Source organism: Phoenix dactylifera, chromosome 16 (assembly GCF_051530095.1).
Source record: "Phoenix dactylifera cultivar Ajwa chromosome 16, Ajwa_hap1_PhDact_Kaust_v1.1, whole genome shotgun sequence".
In the NCBI taxonomy this organism is placed as follows: domain Eukaryota; kingdom Viridiplantae; phylum Streptophyta; class Magnoliopsida; order Arecales; family Arecaceae; genus Phoenix; species Phoenix dactylifera.
In genome coordinates this window covers 13,541,346-13,553,538 of record NC_143205.1, presented here as the reverse complement: position 1 = coordinate 13,553,538, position 12,193 = coordinate 13,541,346, and the positions used below count along the sequence as shown (strand labels likewise).

At 35.1% G+C, this 12,193-nt stretch overlaps 1 protein-coding gene across 1 annotated transcript; it reads right to left on the bottom strand.

Moving 5' to 3' along the window:
* Positions 1–1,359: 1,359 nt before the first annotated feature.
* On the bottom strand, positions 1,360–3,114 carry LOC103712434 (transcription factor MYB74-like). Its single transcript, XM_008798956.5, has 3 exons — positions 2,815–3,114; positions 2,592–2,721; positions 1,360–2,224 (listed from the first exon to the last, which is right to left on the bottom strand). The coding sequence occupies exons 1-3, from the start codon at positions 2,945–2,947 to the stop codon at positions 1,570–1,572; spliced, it is 918 nt and encodes a 305-aa protein (XP_008797178.1). The 5' UTR covers positions 2,948–3,114; the 3' UTR covers positions 1,360–1,569.
* Between the last annotated feature and the right edge of the window lie 9,079 nt (positions 3,115–12,193).

The following is a 12,193-nucleotide window of genomic DNA, read 5'->3' as shown; positions in this document are numbered from 1 at the left end:
AACCTTTCGATGTGAAGAAAAAAACTACGGATCCTAGTCTAGCCAAAAACTTTCACTATTTAGAATAATGAGATTACAATATATCTTCTCTAGTTCTAGAGGCTGAACAAACATCATCGAGATTGAATTAATTAATATTGGCTTCTGCAACAAGAACATTCATCACCAATAAAGCGGCGGGTTTGAACTATAATCAACAAAATAGAGGATGAATTTCATCAAATATTAATACATAAAATAATCAATGTAGAAGGCTTTTCAAAATTCAAATAGTTCAATCTTTAGCTTTTAATATCGAAACTAACATATTGAAATTTTAGATAAATTTAGATAAAATCAGCTATACTGTATCCAACAAAGTAGCATCTATTTTTTTATTCTTCTTTTTCAATTATTTTTCTTGTTCTGTTTCCGCACTTTCTGTTGTTCTTTTGTTTTCCGTCGTTACCGCACTCGAAGGCCAAGTAGTCTTCGGAAACATAAGCAGTGCTGCATTATTTTTTTTAATTTTTAAATGATGTCGGAGCGCACCAGTAAAGTTGAAGATTACCGTACCACTTCAGAATTTTCGCTAGTATGATCCGATGTACTTTTGGGGAGTTTTGGAGATTCTCAAATATATTTTGCTGTTTCTTTTTTTCTTTTCTTCTTCTTCTTTTTTTTTTGCTTTTTTGAGGGCTTCACCCTTAGCCGGCCTGTGTGCATTTAACCAGAGCTAGTGGAACTAATTTTAGTAGAATTCCTTGAAGAGTTTTAATTCGTCCACTTTTTCCCCCCCTGTCGATGTTCTTTGTGCATGTTAAACTTGCATCAGTAGCCCAAAAGGCATGCCTTTCCCTTCAGGATTGGTGCTCCTTTTGTTGGTTGGTTGGAATTTTTTACTTCTCTAGAATGCAAGGCCTGCTCCAATAGTTTTCTTTCGCATTAGATCTTGTACGCTGATATTGCACTTGTCTTTCGTCGATCTCCAGATATGGTTGGTCCTTCCTCTAAGAACAGGACAAGGTGAAGAATAGAGAAGATTATTTTATTTTATAAAAAGGCTTCGTTCGGCCATTACCTCATCCAAATAGCCCCATGGTAGGGACGTTCGTTTGTTGAAAAGATAAGAATGATGCTAGTACGAAGAGAAACAATAATGTTCTAATTTCCAAAGTGATTAGGTACCCTCAGAATCTCTCCTTCGTTGTGCTGCGACCCATAAAGCTGAGAAGACAAGTCTTCCCACGCAAGGTCGAAGCATTGCTACGTAAGAAAAAAAAAGGTTATAAAAGTGAGAAAGTGGAGCCTTTACAATTTGACAGAAGCATGACAAATAGCCAAAGAAGACCCATGGAACAAGCTATCACTCACAACTACTTCCTTGTTGACTTTTTTCGTTATCTTCTATTATATTTCAGAACATTGCACTCATGCAATCTCAATCCCTTCATGAAACTTCACAACTCCTCACTTCAAAGAAAAGAAGAACACCAAACCAATAAATAACCTCCACATGTCGAAGACCCTTATTATAGATAGAGATGGGGAGAGTTAGAAAGAGAGAGGATATCCACCTCATTTAATCCCTTATAAAGTTGAAGGGAATGAAGTAGCCATGCTGTCCGTTCTGGTTGTAGCTGTTGGGAGGCCTTCTCCACCAAGGGATCCTTGCACCTGGTCCCAAATAAGAAGGCTGGAGTACTGTTGTGAGTCCATCCATTCATTCAGCTCTTGCTTCTCAAAGCACTCCCCACTTGTGTCCCCATCATCTCCCACACAACATGGTTGTGCCTCCATGGGCACCATGTTTCCCATGCCATCGACCAAGGATGGCAAATAGGTTGAGTCCATGCCGCTCGAGAAATTGAGGAGAGGAGGCAGTACTGCTTGGTCTTGATTCTGAGGGTTCCATATGTCGGAATTTAGAGTTGCAACATCTTGGACGAGCTCCTCTCTTGCACTGCAGCCCGGGCGACTATCGCCGGCGCTCGTGTCGAACATGAACATAGGACAATGCGTGGAAAATATGTTATCAGGAGCTGGCTTTGTGGATAGACTTTGGTTGATGATGGCATCGAGTTGATCGACAGAGTTGAACCCTGGTTGGACTAGCTCTATGCTTGGCGGGCTTGTTGATGGAGGCGTGCTAGGCTTTCTTATCTTCTTTTTAATCCATGAATTCCAATAGTTTTTGATCTCATTGTCTGTTCGTCCTGGTAAGTGACTTGCTATGTGAGCCCACCTGCCAAATGCCACCATGAATGTTTAAGGAGATCAAGCAACACCTAATATTATGACTTCAGCAAGGACTTTGCGTAGGAAACCATATCTGATCATAAGAAAAGATACTTTAAGAAATATGCAAGATACTTGATAAAGATTTAAACGAACTATGTAAAGATCGTCTTGCGAACAGGCTTCTGCCAGTTTCGTGCAATCTAATTAAATAGATGTGAAATAAAAGAGAATGGATGTGACACCTCATTTGAGTATACTTTGAGATAGAAGATGGCTTCCATGCAAAGTATACAAATGTGTGATGCTCACACTATCGATAGTTATTTCGTGCAAGCAGAAACAAAAATGGATGTAAGAAGGGTTTCTCAAACCTATTTCCAACAATGCCATGGAGGCTGATAATTAACTTCTCCTCCTCTGGTGTAAACCTTCCTCGTCTAATGTCGGGCCTCAAGTAATTGATCCATCTCAAGCGGCAACTCTTCCCACATCTTTGTAGCCCTGCGTGATAAAGCACGAGCAAGAAGGAATGAGAGCCTTACACTAATATCTTGCCTTCCACACCATGTCTGTTAAGAGAGAGAAAGAGAGGACCTGCTTTCTCTGGGACTTCACTCCAGCAGCCATAGCCATGGGTGGTGATGTATCTGATGAGCTTCTCATCTTCCTCAGGAGACCACAGGCCTCTCTTAACCTTCTGTTGGTTGCAGCAGGAGTGGTGACCCATGCCTTCAACTTCTTGATCCTCTTGTTATATTATCTAGTTCCTCTCTCCTCTCTGTTTGTCTTCCTCTTCCGCCGTTGGTTGGTTGGAGAGCTCTCCCTTTTTATGCGAACGAGAATGGTTAGCTCCTCCTCCTCCCTCTCCCTCCCTCCCTCCCTCCCTCCCTCTCTCTCTCTCTTCAATCTCTCTTTTAAGCGGTCATTGCCTCCGACAACTGCACCGGATGGGCCAACCCCCGTGGCCTTGTTACTTTCTATCTAACCCTACAGCGACTGGGCATCGGACTCTCCCTGATCTCTCTCTTTCTTTCTCTCTTTCTCTCTCTCTCTCTCTATTTGCGTGTCTGTGTGCGTGTGGGCGCTACGTAGACTGGCACTAGTTTACCACATCGTACAGAAACCAATACTTGCCGTCACCTGAAGTAAGTTATTTAATTACATGATACTGTGAAGTAAGTTATTTAATTACATGATACTGTGATGTGCAAACTAGGAGCAAGTCGTCTCCTAACGGGCAGGAGGCAGCAAAGTCTAAAACTAACCAACCATACGTGTGGCCTTTAAATAGAATCCATCATTCAGCCATTAATTAATTTGTTGTAACAGCGGTTTATATAACAGAGGCAATTGTTTTCATGTCATATTTTCATTAATTATTAACTCAATGGCTTGTTTTACATGGTAGCTAAATTGAAAGCAATTTTTAAATAGTGAAAATTTCTATAAGAAAAATCTCCATATTTAATAAGCCTAATCCGCATGAGCATCGTTAAGTAAGATTGTCTCATGGTATGCAAGTTGACTACTGTTTAGATTTTCTTTCTTTTTTTTGAGTATATACTACTTAGATTTGACCTATTTGACATGGTCTAATCTATGGCTCAGAATATAAAACAATACATATTCGTGTGAACGTTAGATTATGTTGTATATTGTCTAAATAGAGATAATTGAGTTCCTCATCAAATATCATTGCTTCATCTAGTGCTCCATGATGCTACAAACCCAACAAAATCATTCATGAGAATTGCTTGTTTTTTTGATGGAAGGTACACATGAGCATTGTTAGACCTACACAACTAATTTTTTGTGCTAAAAAGGATGAAAGTTGCTTTTTAGAGATGCAAAGGACAATTCTAGTACCATATATTTTGCGCACATTTTGCTAATCCTTTTCTAACTTAGAGACTATATTTCTTTCTCTCCAACTATATATTTTACCACACTTACATATGCTGCAGTATGACTCATAGAGGATTTGATTAACTATTGACAACTCAAATATGATCTCCATCACTAATATATATAAAAGCTTCACAGACTTTATCTACCAACAAAAAATAAAAAAAACTTCATGGACCATCCCTCACTTGGCTTTGTTTGGCATTGATAGCGCTTTTTTATTATCGAAGAATCTAACCGGGAGTTGTATGGTCAAATCAACTGGAACTAAGCATAGCCCACAATATAACACATGCCTAACAATATTATTCAATACTTGCACTTTACAAATTGAATACGCAAGGCATACCTTTTCTTTTTAAATTTCCTTTGGTCATTATTTTGCTTGAAATATAGAGCGACCAGACTATGAAAAATTCAAAAATATATATGAGGATTGATTATTGCCAAAAAGTTTAGAGCACCATTTGCACTAGTAGGACTTTGCCGGAACTCCATGAGAATTTTTTTAAAAAAGAATTTTTTAGCATGAATATATATCTTTCTAAATATCTAATTTTGTATGAAAACCATTCCAAAAGTAATATTTGCATGTATACTCTCGTAAAACACTTATTTTTCTATTCTACTCTTTTTTTATTCTTATTCACGCCATCTAATGTCATTAAATATATATATATATATATATATATATATATATATATATATATATATATATATATATGCACGCCATCTAATGTCATTAAAAAATTAATGGTTTCAAGTTAAAATGACTAAAATATCCTTACTGAATAAATGTGAAAAAAGAAACATTTATAAGACGAACGCGGTAGAACATAAAAAAATAATTTCTAAATTTTATATTATATTTTAATTAAAATAAATATAGTTTTTATTAACGGTATTAGAAGAACCGTTATATTATTAAGGGCATTTGTACAAAAATAGTATTTTATGAGGATATAGAAATATATATAAATTTGAAGAGGGTATTCACGCAAATTTAAATTTTTAGAAGGTTATTTATGCCAAAAAAAATTCTAAAAAAAAAGAAAAAAATAAGGGAAGTTGAGAATTTAAGAATATATCATTCCAGATTTTTTTTTTTTTTTTTTTCGTTCAACTTTGTTGATTCCTCGATAGGATGACGAGGGATGATAAAACGACATTTTCTCAAACAAAAGTAAAAAAGAAAAAGTAGATGACGCGATGCCTACTACTAATATGAAGTGTCGCATTCGAACCTTAAACGCATCAGGACACGTTGCAAGTTGCTGGGTCCCAAAATCGTAAGGTAGAATCTGCGTCAGATACATTGCCATAAACTTTCCCCTTTGCTGTTTTTTGGTATAGTAACAAAATTGTCCCCTCCAGAAATGGGCCAAAACCATCGCCTTCGTTGTTTCCGCCTAGCTAGTCTTTGAAATGTATATATGTAGCTATCTTTCCTCCAAAAACGAAGTGTATGTAGCTATCTCACCGAGTTCGTTTGCATGTGGCTTTAGCATGACTTGGACCCAATTCTAACTGGATTTGCAGCCAGGATCTGGTCCAAATCTAGCCAGGATTTTTTTTTTCTAAAAATACAAGAATGATCTACCATTTGCTCATGGAATTAAGCTTCATCCAAGATCTACTATAGAGATGGAGTGGAAGGAAAATTTTCTAAAGCATATAATTGTTCATAAATTTTTTAGAAAGACCCTATGAATTGTATATAATTTCTATCAATTCCTCTATCATATAACAACATGTACAAGGAAAACGATACGTACCATGTTGATGGTCTCGCTCTGTATTTAGTTATGATTCTAGCAAGGGAGATGGAAAAAGCACATACATCGATCAATGGGAATGCTAGGTATACAGTCAATGTCATTGAAGTGTTAATATATAGAGTATTGCTTAGTGTTGTTAAAATATTGTTGGTAACGTTTTATACGGTTTGATGTAGAGATGTATGAAGGGAGAGGCAATAAAAAAAACAAAAAAGGTGTGGGTGATCGTTGATTGATTGACACCAATTACTCACCACATTTGACGTGAGAGGCTTTTGCTTGGATGGATCGCAAGCACAAGAGAAGCAGGGGGGGAGGGGGGGGGAGGGGAAATGATTACCATATAACTTTGGGCTGGAGCAATAGAGAATTAGGGCCTACCGAGTGTTCATAGGAAATGGAACGTTTCTCTACAAGAAATGGTTGGTTAAACTAACCTAGTCTAATATGGATGAGACGTCTCCACCATGCTTTCTTTCTTTAAATCTTTTCTTCATTTGCCCCACAACGTCCTGCAGCGAGGTGGGCAAATCCACACGAGGAATCCATTCTTCATGTAAGGATGAGCTTAGATCATCACAGCGCAATCCTTTCTTCAATTAGAGTTATCTCTCTAGGCTTGTCTCCTTCTGGATTCCTCCCAATCTCTTTCTAACTTGAAGGCTATTTTGATTATATATAAAACATAGAAAGCCAGCTTCATCACTGTTGTGGTTAAGTAGTACTTGATGTTTCAATAAAAAGAAGAATAGTACTTTGTGGGGGTATCCCTCTTTAGGTGATGGTTTGGTAAGGGCCATACTTGCTGGCTTCATACGAGAGAAGGTGAGATGGAAGTTTAAATGGACCAACCTATGTGTTATCTAAAGGCATGGGACCAGTATATGATTCATGTGGTGTCATCAATGTTGGATCCTCAACTATTTGAACCAACAGTGATCATGCATGTGTTTCCAGATTGATGATGGGATCATACTGACCGCAGAGTCTTGAATTACCAATTTGCATGGCATTTGTGAGATGTCATTACACATTTTATCATTGATTGATGGGATCACAATTAGTTATCAAGTAACCCGATTTGATTTATAAATTCGGATCTCAACAAATTTTCAATACTTTTGATTTCATTGTTTACATCGTATCGGTTGAGTAAAATGTCATTACTCGATGGAATGCTAAGTTTACCCAAAATCTTTTTTGTTTTGATCAAATAAATAGTAATGCACATGATAAGTTTCGATGTAGATTAAGTTGATATAATTTCTCCCCTTTATTTTTCATCCTGCTTTACTTACCGGTAGCTCTACCTATTGCACTCTTTGGCTCCAAGCATCTTCTGATCCAGGAGAATTCTTAGACTCGATATGGACTAATTTTGCCACTAGAAGTATTCAAAGAGATCACTAAACTCGATGTAAAATATTTTGGCCACTTCGAGTATTCAGAATGATCACCAGACTCGATGTGAAATATTTTGACCATTACGAGTAGGGTTGGATAGGGTCTAGGAGCGAGATCTGCTACATCGAGAAGTTGAGTCGCATTTCAAACTTTCGGAGGCTTTAACTTGATCATACGATGCCCAATTGAGATGATATTTTTTTTTTTTGAAATTGGACAATTTTTTAAGATCTATAACTAGAAAGTTGAATTTGGATGAAATTTCACCGCTTAGGCCCCAAAATAGGCGGGTCAAATTTAAAGTTTTCTTTTCGAATAAAACTTTGACCAGGCGTAACTCTCTATCTGAGAAGAATCAAGCAGAACAATAGAAGGCAGAGTTGATGTAGAGTCGAAATCTTCTTCTTAAAAGTTTTATTTTTTTTCAAAAATATTTTTAAATTTTATCTTTTTTTAAGAATATTATGATTAGCCATATTTATTTTAGGATACTTAGTCCTATTCAAACTAGGAGAAGAGTCCAACCCAAATTGTGAAAAGAAAGACCTTACTAGTATTACAAATAGGGGATATGTACCTCACTTTAGGAGATATGGATAATTAATAAAAGAAAATAGGATTTAAGCTCTACTTTCGAGATTCCTTCCATTTTCTTCTATTTTCTTTAACAGATTCAAGTTGAGCAGGTTGAGAAAAATATTTCTTCTCTCCAATCAGATCATGTTGGTATCAGAGCTCCAATCCTCTATATCTGTGGGGGCATCTATTTATGGTCTAGATGCGTGAGCAATCAAGCAATCAGAAGAAAGGCTATTCGTGCTTCATGGGGACAATTAAATTGACCTCTACAATTTCTATTTGATATACATCATGTGTATCAACTACCACATGATAATAAGTTAAATTGCTTCCTTTCTATTTTCAGTAATGAAATGGAACCTATTCAACATATATAGAGGGGAAATGGAGGAAGCAATTAAACTACTTCCCCCAATATTTATTAATAATTATATTTAATACTTCCATAAGTGAGATAGTTCTAACATACATTATATACATTCAACATTATATACTCAAATGTATAAACTATATATTTTTAACATATATAGTCAAATGTATAGACTATATATTGTTAGATCTAACATATCTTTTCTAGGAGCATTTTTTTTTTGAGAAATATCCTTTATAAAAACATTACAGACACATTTTAAAAAGAAAATTCTTGATAAGTGAAGTACGTGATTTTGCATGCAATACACTATATTTAACCATGTTGCCCCATGCTTACAAGATCCTAATTAGATGATACTAGTATCTGAGTTGGGTCCTGGCATGCAATGATACGTGTTTGTAACTCATATACATTATTATAACAAGTTAAAGGTTCAATATGTTGAAACTTGCCAAAGAGACTCTTCAAAAAAAAAAAAAAAAAGTAAATTAATTCTAGTTTTATAATCTCCGTGACAAATTCCATGCAAATGCGATGATGAGGTTTCTTAAACTCTCATTGAAGGATGAAATGTCACAAGCAAAATTAAGATTTTTTGGGTGGTGTAACACCCATCCATTGTATAGGAAATAAAATACAATAAAAAAACTCCTTCTGATTCGTGCTAGTAAAATATGTCAGCCAAGCTGTTTACCGAAATATTTTCTAGAAAAGGTGATCTACCACGATAGAAAGTTCCATCCTTGTTATTCATGTACTTGTCGATTTTACATTACAATAACAAAAAAGCAATATATAGAATTATGGTATCCATTTATATCCTTCATATCCTCTATAAGTGTCCTCGTGTGAGAAATTACAATATCATACTATCAAATAACTAGTATGCAAACACGTCAGGTCAGATTGGGCATGTATGATTCTGACCCAACTTGGTTTTATATTCGTATCTTGATTTTAGATTTAGACCTAACTTACCAGCTGGTTGGGTCGCGTCAGGATCATAGAAATTTTTTAGGTTGGGTTGGTGTCAAGTATGACTTGGATCTACTCTCAAATATTCGAGTCCAACTTTGGACTAGATTATATTAGATTTATAGTTCGAGTCAAGCAATTAGCTTTTTCTAGCTAAATATAATACTGAATAGTTTAATATAAAATTACTAATTTTTAAATAAAATAAAAAAAATATAAAATTACTATTTTTAAATAAAATAAAAACTTAAACATAAACTTTTATTAGAAAACTTAAATTTCATGAAACAAATCGATTATTCTCAAGGTAGAAGTTTACAATCTTTATTTTAAAATATAACTTTAGATACTTGAAAATTTTCAAATAAGAAACTGCCAAATAGACAATGAATATTTTTAATATAATCAACTGGAAGTAGAAAAGAGTTGCAGTTGTTGAGATAACATAGAAGGACTAATTTGATGAGTCGAGAAAAATATTTAACGTGAAGGAGAAGGAGAAGGAATTTTATATGATTTGGGTTTTTGGGTCGGATCTACTTTTTATTGACCCAAATCAGATATGATATATGGGTTGGGCTTGGTCAAGTCAAACCAAAAATTACATAGCCCAAATCGGTCAAATTTTCAAATAGGGTCTAGTTTTTGACCCTGATCTGTCTTCAAATATGGACAGGGTTGAGCCTAATTAGGTTGGGATCGAGTTTAAGTCATGGGTTGACTTGACCCATTTACAGCCCCACAAATGACTTTCTCTTTCTCTCTCAACAAAAGAAAACTTACCAGTAAGATATTCCATGTTTAAATCTAATTTGTTTGAGTTGTTTTGAAATATTTGAGATAGTCTATAATTAGCATAAGTTTTGAGTTGGTGACAAGTAAATTTATTTGAACTACTTTATTGTTCCAATACTACTGGGAGGACTGTGTTTTGCATATTTAATTACACTTAACCAAAAGTTTCAATACTTTGTTTTTTAAGTAAGATATTTTACTAACCATAAAAAGAAAATGAAAGGATAATGGTCCAAACTAGTTCATCAATAGATTCAAGTTATCACATTCGAAGTGGCACCTAGTTGAGATTATGTTTTTCATGAATGAGTCATGCAGACATCAACACACCAAGGTTGGTATCTTGGGAAGGCCAATGATCTTTCCTGTCTAGTGGAATGATATATAAGACTTGAAAGATTACAAATTAAATTTTATTTTATATCTCATTCCATATGCAAAAGACCTTTGCATTCTCTTATGAGATACTGGCTTTTGGGTATACCAAATTTATATAATAACACTTACTTGCGTTGCTTGTGATTACGTCATGCATGGCATGTTTTAAAATTTAGATAGGTGACATCTTTATAAAATGCTTCAAATCAATAACCATGTCGATATTTCCATCTAAATATCTTTGGCACAAACTGAACAAATTATAACGGATGTGCATTCTTCTTAGTCGTTTATTGTGGAGTTGTTGTGGAGAACATTACTTGACAAGCTAAATTTTGAATCGAACCTTTTCCATGCATGCAGTGATAATTAAAATGCAGAGATTCTCTTTAACAATTATAAGCTACAATTCTCACTTCTAATGGACAAGGATGTGAATTTCAAGCTCAGACATATATTTCCAAACAATCCAGTCATCCTTCTTGGACTCGAGATCTGTTTCGGATCATCAACCTTTCAACAATACTCATGGGAACAGATGCAATGTAATGTCTACTGAAACTTTATTGCAAGAAGATGTTGACCCAAGTGGTTGTTGAAACTAACTTAAATGCAGTGCCATGATTCTTTGGTCTTTATCAATTACTGTTGTAATTTTGGTACGATTCTATGAGATCTTGTCATCCTGTTGCAAGTATGATAAGGTCTCATGATAGATATTCTCAAGCTGGAAGCATCACTTCCCTCATCTAACATAATAGTAGGTGAACACCTAAATTCTAGGTAATCTGAAACATTAAACAAAGATAGATTCACATAAATTTGTAACTAATGTGAAAAAAGAAAATGTTAAACATGAAGTCAAATGAAGACACATATTCTTCTGATTGTTGGAAAATATAGTACACAGTTAGATTGCACCGACAACTTTGTACATTGTTTCCCTTATACCTGAGTGGTGAAATCCAGCAGAGAAACGAAAATCACAGAATAAGAAACACAAATCAAGCACAAGAGAAAGGTGTTGGTTTACGAGACTGGTAAAGTAATCGATAGTTGTATCAAGCATAATATACCGTACTGTACCGAATTATGCAGTATCAAATATATTGTATCGTACCGGTTCGGTATCGATGGTTTACCGACTTTCGGTATGCTAAAAAAATTTCGTGCCATACCATATTAATATTATGCTAGTGTGGCACCAGTATGGGTCCAGCACTAGTACGGTGAATTTTGATATTTTACGATCAAATCCCGTCAAAAGTCCTTAAAATCATCTGACCTGCCGTTTGTTAAAACAACTATTACCTCAAATCATGCTTATAACATGATCGTGATTGCAGGATCATGACATTTTGTTGTGATCTGAAACATATTAATTTTTCCATACGGCTGGAACCTATCAAATATTTAAATAATACAAGAGGAAGGCAAAATATTACCTCCTATATTAAATGGAGAACGTGCAGATGGATTTGGGTTGGGAGCCTTCACATGGGATGTCCTATCAACTAGAAACATTGGGTGGAAATGGAAAAGTGGTGTTCATAGGGTTGCTTTATTTTTGTGGATATAATTCCAACTCTTTGTTGATATCTCTATCCAAACCATCCATGAGAGATCATTTACATGTGTAGAGAGAATATGCTGATGGCTTATATTGCTTATAATATTTGATTGGCGAAAAATGATTGTAATTTTTAAAGTTATGCTTAGAGTTCTAAATTGATTCTCATGAAAGCAGTTTGTCAAGAATAGAAATACATAATTGCTACTACCTTGG